The 16,165-nt window shown below is 35.4% G+C and overlaps 1 protein-coding gene across 4 annotated transcripts in view; it reads right to left on the bottom strand.

Moving 5' to 3' along the window:
- Positions 1–16,165, bottom strand: part of RELCH (RAB11 binding and LisH domain, coiled-coil and HEAT repeat containing) — a 112,551-nt gene that overhangs the window by 11,988 nt on the left and 84,398 nt on the right. Inside the window, exons 22-27 of one of the 4 annotated variants that reach the window (XM_065932857.1) lie at positions 14,963–15,062; positions 10,721–10,803; positions 9,864–9,927; positions 8,301–8,439; positions 4,200–4,316; positions 845–933 (exon numbers count right to left, since the gene is read on the bottom strand). In XM_065932857.1, the coding sequence (XP_065788929.1) occupies positions 845–933; positions 4,200–4,316; positions 8,301–8,439; positions 9,864–9,927; positions 10,721–10,803; positions 14,963–15,062 (592 nt within the window). Of the gene's footprint in view, positions 1–844; positions 934–4,199; positions 4,317–8,300; positions 8,440–9,863; positions 9,928–10,130; positions 10,214–10,720; positions 10,804–14,962; positions 15,063–16,165 lie in introns of those variants that run through there. The other 3 variants (XM_065932859.1, XR_010662937.1, XM_065932860.1) reach the window with 3 other exon arrangements.

Raw genomic sequence — 16,165 nt, 5'->3', positions numbered from 1 at the left:
AGGGCTGAGAGTGAGCGTGGGCTCCTGGCAGGGAAAAAGAGGTGTGGGGAAGGGATAACGGGAAGGTTTTGGTCTGGTTTTGTTTTGTTTAGGATGGGAGAGTCAAACATGGTAATAGGCTAAAGAAAAGCTGGTAGAAAAACTGATGACACAGAATAGGAAATAAATGACAAAACAGGGAAGGAAACTGTGTCTTCCATCCTGAGGACACAGGAAGATAAACAGAATGAGAAGCGTTATGAGGAAATGGAGACAGAAAATAGAAACTTTGCTTCTAAGAAAGCTGATGGTCTAAGATAATACTAAGATGTACAGTATTTTACAGATAAAAAGCATTTCACATACTTTCCTTGCTAAATTCCAGACAGTATGTTATGCCTACTTTAGAGAATTGAACAGAGAGATGCAAAAGGAGCTGCTTAAGATCTCATCACTAGTTAACAAATCCGTAAAATGACACTGAACTAGATTTGAAAAAATTAAGCACAGCATATCATAATCAGGCCTCACACGAAGAGGAATGAAAGTCTGTACAGGAGATAATGAACTTCCCAGGTGGTGCTAGTAGTAAAGAAACCGCCTGCCAATGCAGGAGACATGGCGACACGGTTGGATCCCGGGGTCAGGAAGACCCCCTGGAGGTGGGCACGGCAACCCACCCAGTGTTCTTGCCTGGAGAATCCCATGGACAGGGGAGCCTGGAGGGCTACAACAGTCCACGGGGTTGCAGAGAGTCGGACATGACTGAAGCGACTTGGCATGCACGCATACACGTATAGGAGATATTAAAACACATGAACACGGCACTGATAATCACAATGGCTTAATCATGACAGTAGCTTACTTCGTGCTCTGGAGAAAGATGTTCCATGTCGATTCGTAAACATCTGAGACCAGGTAAAAAGTGATTAACCATTAAATCCTCTGAAATGACTTGAGAGAAGGTAGTTAAGGACATTTACAAAAACCAAACTGGTATGTCCAACAGGACAACAGAGGCAGATCTCTTAAATGAGGATTACGGTATACTGATCACGTAGAGCCAACAGGCTTCCCTCAAAAGCTCCATCCTCATCTGTTGGGTTAGTTACTTGTCAACAGTCAACTGTGTTTATTGTCACAAATCTCTTCATGTCAGAAGCATTCATTATTGTAACAGCACACAGCTTAATAATATGGTATATAGACATAGGAAATAATAAGGGTGAAAATGAAATCATGAAATTTAATTGAATGTTTAAAAGAGGATAAAAAGAAAATTAATATTTCCATGACAATTAAGTTGAAAGTCCAGTTGCTTAAAACATTGCTGTTTAAAATATTATGCATATTAAAATAAAAAGAAAAATACAAAAATCTAGAAAAATTCAGTATCCATTATCAGAAATGTTTCTGGATTCTCTTTAAACAAACTTAAGCTGAAATTCATAGACAATTATATTACGAATGTGATTATTCTAAGAAGGCTGATGTTTAAAACTCTAATCAGCAGACTCACAAAAGAAATGCCTTAACTACATCAAAAGATTGGTAAAATAAGTTACATTTATGTGTTTTAACTTAAAAGAAGTTACCTTAGGTATATATCATTTTCTTGATTTCTTACTTCAACCATTCTGTTAAACTGACCCATACTTGAATTGGGCAAGAGAGGTTTTGCTGTAGTAAGTTTAGTACTACCTATATTTCTTAGTCATATGAGTTTTAGTTGATTATATGACATTGAAAGGAGTCAGGAAAGCAGATGCATTTCTCAAGAAAACAATTCACCCTGTTCATGCACATTACTTAATGACACTTTCTCACCTATCATAGTTGTGAGCCATTTAAAAATAGTTCTTATTTAATATTATACCATATTAATATTAAAGGGATAAGTGCCAGTAAATGACTTCCCCTATAAAGATGAGCTGATTTTTCTTAACTAAATTATAATAAACTTTACTAAGTAAAAAAATCCATATAACTACTGCCTTGAAAATAGTTATTTTCAAGAGAGAGAGGAATAAAGCCTCCTCTCTACCTACTCACTGTTTGGTCTTCTTCCCTATGAAATCCCACAGTCCTTCTTAGGATTTGGAAACTTACAGATCATTTAGTCCTATCTGATGTTAGAAACCACCTCTACCTCATCCGTGAATGATGGTCATAAGGCCTCTGACTGCCTACAGTGACAGGATGTTCAGTTTCATAGAAGAGGTCACTGTACTTTTAGAGAACTCAGAAAGCTCTTCTCAGACCACAGGCCTCACTGCGTGTCAGCGTTTGCTCCGCACCTTAGTTACACAAATGGCCCTACGATTTTTCTACATAACAACCTTTAAAATAATTTTCGCATTATCTTTTCCTCCCTAAACCATTTCTTTTCCAAGTCAAATATTTCAAGACTCCTTCAAACTTTATATTAAACATCATTTCTTGATGTAACACCTTGCCAAACCTATTAAAATAAGATGTTGTGTTCTATCAATTCAGAATGCAATGGAACAGCAGGACAGACATAGACAATGTGCTTTTCTTAGTGGCCATAACTACCCTGTTGAACCAAGTTCTGACTCAGGTGGAACTACTTGTACAGGGTCTGCTGTTAAGATGAGTCTTCCCCTTACTGTGCTGATATAAAGACTTTTCACCTCATTCTCTCTATAGTAGTATTCTGCACATACCTAAATATACAGTAACACTCCTATACAGACGTCTGTGCTTTTCAGAAACCACGGCCGCGTCCACTTGGAAAATTAGGTTTACAGAGCTAAAATTTTTGATCTTTCTTTTTTTGACTTTCTCATTTTCTTTGAGGCATATTCCTTTTGAAACTCTAAGAAAATATAAAATTACACGTTAATTGTTCACTTAAGTTTGTAAACATTTACTTTCGAAAAGTTTAGGAAACAGGCATAAACATATCCATGTTTTCTTTGATATGCCACACTCTGACATGCCATTATTACTTTCTTTTAAGGGTCCTGTCACTTCTCCATTACTAACGAGTCCTTACTTGTGAATTCACAATTATCACTTCCTCTTTTTGCTTCCTCTATCTTCTCTAAGTTGAAAATGCCAACTAGATAAAGTAGGAATGATAGTAAGTTCTGCTTTTACTGGAATTAAAGTTATAGAAAATCTATGGTTAGTTGAAGCAAAATTATCAAAATATGGTATCTCTGCCCATTATATAATCTATATTATAAAAAAGTAGCTTATATCAGCCACGTGACTAGGCAGTTTGCAGTAGAGTCCCAAAATGAAATGCTCTCAACCATGCATCAAGCTTCAAGTTTTAACGTTTTGAAAAGGACAAGCAGCTCCTTAACACACGGTTGTACATTTCTACTTTCCCTACCATCATTTGCTCTGTCCCAACCATAATTCTCTGATTATGTTGTGTGGCACATACTTTCACAGTTCTATTCAAGTGTTTAGTGTTCACTCCTTTTTCAATCTTTTATTTCCCCTTTCCAGGGCTATTCTGCTTTTAATGAGAAAGCCTGAAAGCTGGAGTTCGCTCTGCCCACCATTATCTTTACTTCCTTCTTAGTTTTATTTCATTTTTATTTCTTAGCTTTATTTTACTAGGTCTAGGATAGTAAAGAGAACATTTAACAGGATAGCTAAAGTTATTGTTGTAGTCACAATTTTGCTTTTAACTATTAAAAAAGAGAAGTCACTAATGTCTTGAAGTTTTAGTTTAATCATTTATAGAAAGTAGTGAGTGACATGGGTTACATGATCTCTGAGCTTTCCTCCAGTTCTGCTATCAATGCAAATGATTAACCTGGGTGGCCCTGTATTTTTTTTTCAATGAGTGATATGTCTCCAAGAGATATTCATAGGATCATAAAGGTGGTTAAACATTCACTAAAAGTGAATGCCCCGACACAGACAAGGCTTCCTTTTGATTAACAGAGAAGCCTCAGCTGTAGCTCATTTGTGGCTTAAGTCATACAGCTGATTAACACAGATAAAATTTTAGTCAGTGTTTTCAAAACTATAGAACATATAAAAATAGTTATCAAGTTACTTTTTAAAATTAAGGGATGGCCAGAATGCAGAGCGGGGCAAGTCAACTCAAATTTTTAAACTTCTACTCTACTTCTTAGTTGAACTGAAGAAAAAATTCTACTTCTCAATCTTTAACAACTGAGGTTCACTGCAAAACTGATCCTTAAATGTAGATACACATAATAAAGCAAGGATACAGCAACAGGAAAGCGCACTGTAGGCTTCAAAGAGATGGGTGGCAATATCCAGTCTTTTAGAATCCACAATTTGTAAGTTGTTCACCAAGGCTAACTTATGCAGATGCGGTATAACAACTGAAAAGAGAAAAATAAATTATTAATTTTAACCTAAAGTGCTTTATCCATTTAAAAAAATAATATTTTATTTTATAAAATTTTGTTTTAATTTTGGATGATTTCAAAAGATCACCCACATCCTATACTTGCTTTTTCTTACTAGGGAAGAAAGCATGCTTTTTCAGAATAAAGAGTGATCCAGAATTTGGGAGAAATAGATTACAGCATGCCATTATAACCTAATTGTGAGGATGTACACAGGTCATTTGGCTTCATTGCAATTCAGTTTCCCAATCTGAAAAATGAAAACCAAATAAATAAATGTAAACAACCTACCTCTTGTGTTATTATTATAAAGTTTATATAAATCAGGTATTACTGTTGCTATTAAAAGATAAATACAGTATACTTATTCTCTTTCAATATCAAATTATTTCACTAATTCATGAAAATATTATTGGCTTTAGTTTCTCAAGTTCATAGCAAAGACCAATGTCAAATAGCCCAGATGGCTGAGTTTTCAAGTCACCATTGAGTGATTTGATGTGACTTGGCTCAATATCTGATATCTCAATGAACAGCATAAAATTTCAAAAATACACACAACACACTATTAAATTAAAAGTGATGGCCCAAGAAACAATGACCACTTAAGTAACATTGAGCACCCCTACTGCCTAAGATCATGATCTCTAAATACCATTTCCCACTAAAACCAAGGTTCCTTGGAGAAATGGCACCAGGGTAAATGATTATCAAGTTGTTGATTACAGGGTCCCTTTCTCGTCCCTGCTTGGCTGGGGGACTCAAAATGTGGTTCATAAGCACATATTCTGACCAACTGCAGTGACTTCTTTCATGTTTACACTGAATTTGCATAGGTTAAAGCCATAATCTCCTTATCAAAAAACCTTCTTTCTCAATAGATCAGCACTATAGTTATAATCTTTAAGCTTACCTTAGTAAATGTAAAAAAAAAAAACAAAAAAAAAACAACCCACAAAAACTTAGGACAACAACAGCCATTTTTAGGGGACTTTTTGACTTGTCAAAAATGGTAACAACATACTTAAGAGGTGTTCTAAAAACATAAGTATAAGACAAAAACTTCAAATATTCATTGAATTCCTAATGAATTCACTGAAACTCTGATTCATTAGCTGGCATGCTGAGGCCTCAACAAAACGGTGGCTCTGAGACAGTCTCTCAAAGATTCTTTATTTCATTTCTGCCCAAACTTACCTTCCTTGCACTTGTTTATCTATAAAAGCGTTGCCTCTCTATTCATTCTGCTCATTCTCTGTTATTTCTTTTTTTTTTTTTTGTTATTTGTTATTCAAGCAATCCTTTCTCAATGTTTTTCTCAGAAACTCAACAACCACACTACACAATATCCCCTTAAAACTGCTCAACTAGAAAACAAACCTAAATAAGTTTCTTTAAATTCTAGTCTACTGGCAGTTAAAGGCGATCATTTAGGATCTTCCTAAATCTCAGAAGACAGACATTTATTACAGAATTCAACATTTCATTATATAAGTACTGTCCTGGGTTACCACATCTGTACCAATTAATTCACTCAACTGTTAACCCCTCAGATGGAGATAAATGGTTAAAAGATTTAATAACCTAAAAGTGAGTATTTCTACAAATAACCTTCAGTGGGCAAGGAAAATAGAAAACACAACATAAGGCCACTTCTGGAGCCTTTCACTTAAAGATTCAAAACTGCAAACAAAGTAAAGATAAATCAATAGGAAACTTAAAAAAAATAGATTTTAGTAAAGTTCCAAAATATATTCTGGGGTAGATCCAATAGCAAAAATGAAGGGAATCATGTCCTCTCTTTTTATAAAAGGGTTGAGATCGAAAATAAGGAACTTAAAAAAAAAAAACTGATTTGAAACATAAGATTGCTATGTTAGAAAATCTCTGAAGTATGACTGAACATTTTCAGAGAGCCTTATAAAGTTAAAAAAGTGGAAAACAAAATTCTATCATAGTCTGAAAAATATTCCCTGGTGGCTCAGACAGTAAAGAGTCTGCCCGCAATGTGGGACACCTGAAATCTTTCTCTGGGTCTGGAAGATTCTCTGGAGAAGGAAATGGCAACCCACTCAGGTATTCTTGCCTGGAAAATCCCATGGACGGAGGAGCTGGCAGGCTACAGCCCATAGGGTTGCAAAGAGTTGGACACGACTGAGCGACTTCACTCACTCACTGAAAAAACCAAATGGCCCCTGAGATAAAAATCAAAACCAAAAGGTCCTGTGATAACTAAGAGTTGGGAAAGAAAAAGGGCCACTGGATGAACTGATGTCTTCTATTCTCTAAGAAATAGAGGGGGAAAAGTTCAAAAATATCACTCCAAGAAACAGCAGTTACTACCCTGCAATTCTCTGATCTTTCTCTAATTCCTAATAGTAATTGTCTACAAATACTGATAGATAACAATATAGCATCCTTGTCAATATGGGTTCTACTTTGTCTACCATTCATCTTATTAATACAGGACATTAAGTTCCTTGGGGTAAAGTTTTAAAGCAAAAGAGAAACCAACTGACTGAGTAGTAAATACAAAAGAAAAAAAAAGTTTTTTTTTTTGTCTTATAAAAAGAAAAAAGGTCTAGTGCCAGAATATGAAGGAACTGTATAAAACATACTCGTCCATCAATACACAGTTAGCCTGTAGGAGGCTTCAGGGACAGTGGTCACTACACCATTCAAACAATGGAAACTGCTATTCTAGTGCCAGAATGTGAAGGCAGACTGTATGAAACCTACTTGTCGATCAGTATACAGTTAGCCTGTAGGAGGCTTCAGGGACAGTGGTCACTACACCCATTCAAGCACTGGAAACGGCTATGCTCAACCCTTTCTCTAGCCGAATCTTGTTATTTTGGGATCACTGTGAAAAGAAAATTCCTTTTTTCTATGTAATGTGTCAGTCTTTCTCTTGAATGTACATAAAAAGGTTCGATTGTGTTCTCAACAATGTGGCGCCCACCAAAGGTCCACTATTTAGCCTATTCCTTGATTCAATAGCCAAGACCTGCTTCAGGGCAATTACACCCTCAATAAAGTTAGTCAAAGCTCTTGCAGAGGGTCATCTGTAAATCTGATGTTACTATGATGAGGAACTAACCCTACTGCTAACTAAAATACTAAACCTTTTTCTGTTAACTAATTGTGAAATACGTGAAATATTACTATTTCCTCCTCATGTTACCAACACTATTTCCCATCGAGAAATAATCTTATGATTGTGTTTTTGTAGCTCCATAAGTGTTCATGCCCTTTTGGACACTGCAGTCCAAATCCTGACAATATTTTTGGTGATAATTCTTATAAACTAACTTAGGAAACCAAGCCTGTGATCTTTTCAAGAGCACGTCAAATGGTTAAAAATAAAAGGAGTAAGATGCAGCAGTGATAACTGCCATGCTTTTGGTGAAGTAATTCCTGGATGCTTTGATACCACTCAAAGTGTTACCATAAAGTTGAGACTCACTGTAGAAGTGACACTACAGAAACTGGAGAAAACGCTTTAGCAGATCATTATGCAGATTATTTAGCAGATTGACAAGCTGTGACTTAAAACAAAATTGTCGAATGGCATGCTAAGTGGAAGAAGAATGTACATCTTTCATAACATGTCTAGAAACACATATAAATTTCCTTAGAAATAAGAATTAAATAATAATCTCTAAATATAAGGAGCACAGTTATTTTGAAATTAAGTTATTAAGAACTGTTCTAAAAATAACTTGAAGTTATTTACGGGTTACTTTTCATATGTCTACAGGATACAGTATAAGAAACCACTGAGTAATAGCAATAGTGATCAATCCCCAATAAGAAGCTTGCTTCACTTTTAGCTCTCAGAGTACGAAAGACAGAGTGCAGAAAAGGCTTTGACATGTGACACACCCACAGAGATGCTCATGGTTTTGCTCTTGCATGTCAATTCAGGAAAAAAAGAGTAAAAAAAATGCAACTTACACTCATCTCGGAACCTTGGTTCTGCATTAGGCCCAACTCTACCAAATGTTTTTATGATCTCTGTATGCAGAGAATATTGGTCTTGATATTGAGGGTCTTCCAGGAAAGAAGCCAACTGCATTTTCACTCTTTCCAGCAACTTAAAATTGAATATTATATAGTCAAATTGAGAGAAAGATACACACTAAACATGGGTTGCATCACTGGATTCAAATGACTTATATCAACATGAGTTGAAGTTTGAAATTAAGTACTTCTTTAGTCTTTCAGCTCAGAAAAGAGCCTATATTTTTATGTTTGCCAACTCATTTTTTTTTTTTAACACAAATGTTCCCTGACAAACTGTAGAAAAGATCCCATAATATTTAGGGAAAAAGATAAATGTATGATGATTTTGTGTCTAAGTCAGAATTCTTAAAACAGATCACAGTGTAAGTTACCCACTTATTCACCTTCTGAAAGCAATGAGTCATTAGTGACTTATATATTACTCATATTTCCCTAAAAGAAGTTTTTATTTTGGGATTAAGAACATGTTGAAATTCTGCCAAGACTGCAAGCTTTGCAGAATGATGTATTTTTTTTATTTTGCTCCACCAGTGAAATATATATATATACATGTAAGTGAAAAAACAGAAAACACTTTTTCCCACAACTAACAAAGTTGTTTAGTTTTTTGTTATAAAAAAATCTCTATGACAAAAATTTTACAAAACACTCTCTCTCTCTCTCTATATATATATATATATATAATTTTGTGTGTGTGTGTGAAATGTCTATGAAATGGAAAATCTTGTTTTCCATTTAAGTGGCTAATATGTCCACAAATAATTGATTTTCTAAAGTACAGCATTTTTTCATTGTGCAAGGACATGTCCAATCTAATAGTGGAGAATAACATTCTGATACTAATTTTGATAAGTGTCTAATAGTAAATGGTGCAGACAGAACTGAACAAATTTTAGATCACACAAGTTTCTGAATCAAAATATACTTTGAGGGAGGAAGACTTTGGTAATCTCCTGAAGCAGGCATGACAGAAGGTTGTCCCAGTGAAGTGGACTGCAAAAAGATGACACCAGTCTATGACATGACTTGCAGTCTGATATGAATGATAGTTACAAGAACATAGGTACCTCTAGCTTCCATTCCTGAAACTGAGGAAACCTGTTCCCTTCAAATCTGCATGTACTGACAATTGGGAATTTATGCAGACTATCCAGAAGTCTACTGAATAAGAGAAGTTTGTGAAACTATACCTGCTGTGAAGGACTATTCAATACTGCAGTATCCAGACCAGCTCAGAATAGAACATCTGAGAGCTGGCTTATATTGAAGTTTCTAATTGAGAAGAAGGACCAGAGACAGCCTTAGCATGTGAAAAGATACTTTTGGTAGGCTATCATATTTTCAAATACTGAGATCCCCTCTGGCCCATAATTAACTAAGAAATAAAATGAATGTATATCTTCCCTGCCCCCAATCATAGGGTATGTGTATGGTCAGGTGCTTTCATCACCTCAGCAGTACATACAGATTAAATAAATGCCACTTATTTCCTACCTCTCTTTGAATAACTGTTTCCATAATCGTGCCAAAGGCTGGAATTGTAGCAATCCTGACAGAGCTGTTAGAATTAAAGAAGAAAAAAACTGACATTTTCTTTGAGACGAAAAACTGGTTATTATTAAAGTATATATCAAGGTAAGTACAAGGTAAATATACTGTATTAGTCGCTAGCAATGACAAATTAAATAAAAAAAAGCAGACCAAGAAGAATGCTCAAAAAGACAGACAGGATAACTTAAGGTCGCAGTCTGTGGAACTCACAATTCAGGATCACTGGACAAGGTAACAAGGGCCGGAGCAACCCGCTTGTCAACTAACGCTTCACTCATGCCTCGAAGAGTCAGCTGTAAACCAGTCAACATGCAATAAAAAATGGTTTGGTAAACTGGAATGAGAACCGGGTTAGCTGTGACTGAGGATGGGCAGGCAGACTCACTGGCCTTTCTTGGTTTAGTCACCCACACGAGACATTAAAACGTTAGGCCTCTGGTTCACGCCACTGTACTTACTGCTAACAACATGTTAGTGAGATTAGCAGAGCATCCCTTCTTGGCTTGGAAGAAATAGTCCATCAGCATGTTTTAAGTTTTGGAGATGTTTATTGAGAACCAATACTACTAATAACCCTTTCAACATATGGGCCTTGTCATCAGGTTTACTGTGAAGGTTGACTTAACAAAAACCCATACATCAATAGTAGTATAATAGTTTAAAATCAAGTAAGCATAATCCCATATTATTATTTTAAAGAGTTAAACCTACTCTTCAATGAATTTAAAAGCTGATGGTTATTTCTTTACAGGCACGTTTTGAAAGGGGTGCTGAAGGTAAAAGGCAAGGACGACACTTACATTTCAGGGTCACTGGAGAGAGTTATGAGAGCAGGAACAACCCTCTGAGCTACCAGAGTTTCATTCACCCCCTTCACCAACAGCTGATTGGTCAGCGCAGGGGGCATTCACAGGTGATGCATGGAAAGAACAATCAACAATGCCACGGGGAGAAGAAAGGCACAACCAAGAGAAAGAGAAAATACAAAAGCAAAACCAAAATTAGAAGCTAAGCCAACATTACCACTGGAGTGCTTAAAAGGGCAGAGAACGCTGAGGAGGAAAATAAAGCTCCCACAGCCCAGCAGTCCCCGAAAACAGCCTGCCACCAACTCAATGGCAACTGGTACTCTTGGTCACATGGTCTACACAATTTCCATATCCAATTAAAAGGCAATTTAAAATAAAGATTTATCCTTTATTATTATTATTTTTTTAAAGAAGCAAAAAAGACAACATACTGGGTTCTACGGTTAAATTTTTTAAATAAACCTGGTATAATTTTATTTTGACCAACAAGGTACAAACTGGACTGTCTTTAAACCAAACTCAAACGGCTAGCAGCCACCACTAAATTGCTTTTGACTGTTCTAAAGCACGTAAATTTAAAAATCACATACAAAAATTCCCAGTCTTTTACATCACAGAGCTTTCTTTCTTGAGGTACAGAGACCTAAGACAGCCTAGTGCAAAGGAGTTATTTCATGTGGGCCTCAGACCTGGGTTCAGACTCTAGCTCTCCACTTGCTAGGCACGCGGCCCCACATATATTACACCATCGCTTGAAACCCAGTTTTCTCATCTGAAAATGGTGACTATCAACTACCTCCAAGAATCACTGCACTACTAACTGCATGTAATACACTTAAACACTGTGTCTGACAAAGGATAGGCATTCAAGAAATGCAAGCAGAATTATGATGATGACTCAAAGGATGTAAGATTCGTGATACATTTAGAAAAAGAAATTATTAATTAAAAAATATTTCTGGTTGGTCTAAGGAGTTAATGCTTACAAACAGCTCATTACTCTAAAACCTCAAATTAAAAAACAATATGATAACCACAATTAGACCTAATCATAAAGCAATTTTTTTTTAAGCAGCCAACCCTAAATCGCAGAACAAGAGGACAATATTGAGCTATATGCATTTTGTTTTTATAGAAACCACAGCATTTTATGAGCTTCAACAGAGAAGGGTAACACCCTAATCCTATAATCTCAATTTCAGAATGTAAATACAAGTTATTAATCTTAAATGCTAATTAATCTCTTCACCTTGTAAGGGAACTAGTCCTCCAAGAAGATGACAGATGTCACGGAATTTTTAGTAACAAAAACCCAACAGGTACTTTTGAATCCGTTTCAGTATTCTGAAATAATTTTTATTTCAACAGAACCATGGATAATTTAGACAGGAATAAAATGACAAAACAATTTCTGTTACTACTTTAAAAGCATTACAGATGTCAGGCAGAAAGAAATAGGGGGAAGAAATTCAAATACTGTTAAATAAAACTTTCTTTTCTGTATCATTTTATAAAGAAAAGGGCATTCCTGGTGGCTCACATAGTAAAGAATCTGCCTGCAATACAGGAGACGGGGGTTCAATCCCTGGGTCAGGAAGATCTCCTAGAGAAGGGAATGGCAACCCACTCCAGTAATCTTGCCTGGGAAATCCCATGGACAGAGGAGCCTGGCAGGCTACAATCCATGGGGTCACAAGGAGTTGGACTGTTAAATAAAACTCTCTTCTCTGTATCATTTTATAAACAAAATAGCTTAGATTTAAATCAGCAAAGTACATTTTGAAAGGTTTCTATTGTGCCAGCCAAAAAGTCTTAAAATGGACTCATTCACTGGTCTTTAAAAGCCCATGCCTTCTTTGAGTTGCGGTCTTAATATCACTTGCTTTATTTCCTTATGACTGATGTAAGAAATCATTAAATGAAGCTTCTTTTCTGCATCTTTTGGGAAATCCACTATGAGACACTAGAAGTCACACGAGAGTCTCTTTTATAAATCAACTTCAATACTAATTTGTTACATCAAGAATATACTTTCTCTTATTTAACAGTGACTGGATTTCCCCTTTTTGTCCTGCTGTCTGAAAACTCAGAGCTAAATTTAGTGTTCAATTTCACTAAGTATCCAATATCAAGTTCCCGATATATCCATTTCTCACTTTCTTATCAATAGTTTCTGTTCTGACATTAAAAACTTAAAGAATTTTAAGTGCCCCTTTTTTACATTTTTATTTTGAATTAAGTCATTTTTGGGTGGCAGGGGAAGCAAGCATAATTGTAAATTATAATGTATTAGTATCAAAAGAAATCTTATGAAATAATTAATCTTTTAATGCAATTTTGTTTAAAATTAGGCTCATTGACAAAAATAATTTTAATTTTTCCTGATGACTTTTACTGGCATGCTCAGTAAAACTACTTTTATCATAAATGAATTTGAAAAAATATTGAAATGTCTCTCAAATTAGACTCAGAAATTCATAATCAACCTGAGAATACTGAAAACTGCTTAAGCAAAAGTATAGTTTCCAACCAGCACTGACAGCAGACATAGAAACCAAAACCAGACAAAAGTCACATGTAAGAAATAAGGCAGAAAAAATACAAAAACAAGTAAAAAGGGAGGAGACCTCATTTTCTTTAAACTGTTTTCATTTATATGGTATGCTTCATCAGTATATATAGACACGTTAGAAATAAATGGTTTAAGACAAAGAAATAGCTCTTACGGTCTTAGAATACAATTCTATGAAGAAAGTATGTTAAAGAAATACGATGCTCTTTTCTTTTAGGGGAAAGAGGAGACTAAAGAAAGACTTTTTTCTTTCATGGTTATAACTTTTCAGCATACTGAATAATCAAAAATTATTTCTACCTAAAAGGAACTTATTATGCTAGGCCTCTAGCTAAATTTTTAATTTGGCATTTGTCTTGACAAAGAACACGTGATTGGTTTTTTGGATCAAATCTGTACAACTGTGGAATAACATGGACAGAAGATTTTCAATCTTCTGATAAGAATGGAATTTTCTTTAGATACCACAAAAAATTTAAAAGTTTTAGATGTTTTAAAATCTATCAGTGCTCTAACTCTTTGATTGAAATTTACCTTAAATTATCTAAAAATTCTGAAATGTAGGAAGAATTGAATTATCTCATTCTTCTTATGAAAATAAATGCTTTAAGACATTTTAAGAATGAAACACACAATAGGGACAGTTTTAGCTTGAACAAACGCACTTTTCTTAAACTATTATATTATCTTGCGAAGTAAAGGAATAGATTTAAAAAACAACCATCATAATAATAGCTAACATTTATTAGGTTCTTCTAATTATGTGTCAGACACTGTCTTAAGGCTTTTACAAGTATTAACTCATTTAATATTAACTAAACATGCTCTGAGATGGATACTTATTATTATCTTCACTTTATAGATGAGAAAACCAAGGCCAGAGAAGCTTGAGCTCGGCATGAAGTGGCAGAGACAGATGCTGAACCCAGGCAAGAAGGTTCTGTGATAAGACTCAAGAACAGTAAAACATTCAAAACCAGTTTTAGTGTTCAAATTCAAGTTCTAAAAACATACATACATAAACTAGGCTGACACAATTTCCTTTGTGAAGGATAAAAAAGATAGGCAGGTATTCCAATCTTCATACTAAACTTGGGTAGGTGGCAATTTAAGAAAATCTAGTTAAATTATACGAAGTGTCTTCTCTAAGTCTATGGGCAGTTAAAGTATAGAGATGTTGTTATTCCAGATATGATATGTGAGGAAATAACAAAATAGGAGTAATCAATAAATATTTCCATAATTGCAATGATTGAATCAAAGTATATTTTACTCATGAGTCCAACTATATTTTACAACTTTATAAATACCCTCTACTGTTTTAGTTTGTTTTAATAGCCATTTGCCTCAGTAAATAGAAAAGTATAGCCAAGAGGATTTACATAGGATGGAAATAAATAAGATTTAAAAGAAATTTGAAAAGAGGAAATGATAATATAACAACATTCAAGGAACCAATAAGGCTAAAGAACAATCGAAATATTCCAAAATTAAATTTCTGCCCCATCTCACAGTACACAACTAGATACTATTCAATGCAACAAAATATACATCAATGTAACATAGTATGAAAAGCTCCCTCCCTTCAAAAAAATATTCCCTCTCCCTCTTCCAAAGAAAATCATTATGATCTGAAAAAACAGAAGTATTTGTTTACATACCTCAAACATTCTAGCAGCAGTACACCTCACGAGTGCTGACGTGTGGACAACACCATACCATAAAACAGTTAACAGTAACTCATGGTAAGCTGGATTTGCACTGCAAGAAAAAGAATCAATGCTAAAAGTGAGAGCCACAGTGTCTTACTGGGGTACTGAAAAACTCTACCTTTCTGAGGAATACTAATGACAAAAATATTGGCAAAACATATAGAATTACTTTCTATGGTTTAATAGGCTACGTCTAAGATTCTTGAAAAAAGGGAAGTCACCTTATACAGCTACAGACTTATAGCATATTCAGGAACTAAGTTTCTCTAAGCATGTGCAAAGATGATAGACATTTCAACTCTTTGATAGTATAAAAGTTAAAATTATAAAAAAATAAAATAAAATTTACTACTTATGAGAACAAACACTGGACTAAGAGTCAGATGGGTAAGTTGTAACCTTCAGTTCAGTTCAGTTCAGTCGCTCAGTCGTGTCCGACTCTCTGCGACCCCATGAATTGCAGCACAGCAGGCCTCCCTGTCCATCACCAACTCCCGGAGTTCACTCAAACTCATGCCCATCGAGTCGGTGATGCCATCCAACCATCTCATCCTCTGTTGTTGTCCCCTTCTCCTCCTGCTCCCGATCCTACTCAGCATCAGGGTCTTTTCCAACGAGTTAACTCTTCACATGAGGTGGCCAAAGTATTGGAGTTTCAGCATCAGTCCGTCCAATCAACACCCAGGACTGATCTCCTTTAGGATGGATTGGTTGGATCTCCTTGCAGTCCAAGGGACCCTCAAGACTCTTCTTCAACATCATAGTTCAAAAGCATCAATTTTTCGGCACTCAGCTTTCTTCACAATCCAACTCTCACATCCATACATGACCACTGGAAAAACCATAGCCTTGACCAGATGGACCTTTGTTGGCAAAGTAATGTCTCTGCTTTTTAATATGCTATCTAGGTTGGTCATAACTTTCCTTCCAAGGAGTGAGCGTCTTTTAATTTCATGGCTGCAGTCACCATCTGCAGTGATTTTGGAGCCCAAAAAATAAAGTCTGACACTGATTCCACTGTCTCCCCGTCTAGTTCCCATGAGGTGATGGGACCAGATGACGTGATTTTTGTTTTCTGAATGTTGAGCTTTAAGCCAACTTTTTCACTCTCCTCTTTCACTTTCATCAAGAGGCTCTTTAGTTCCTCTTCAC

Source organism: Muntiacus reevesi, chromosome 4, assembly GCF_963930625.1.
Source record: "Muntiacus reevesi chromosome 4, mMunRee1.1, whole genome shotgun sequence".
Lineage (NCBI taxonomy): Eukaryota > Metazoa > Chordata > Mammalia > Artiodactyla > Cervidae > Muntiacus > Muntiacus reevesi.
Note: the sequence above shows the minus strand (reverse complement) of the source record. Positions and strands in the feature narration are given on the sequence as shown.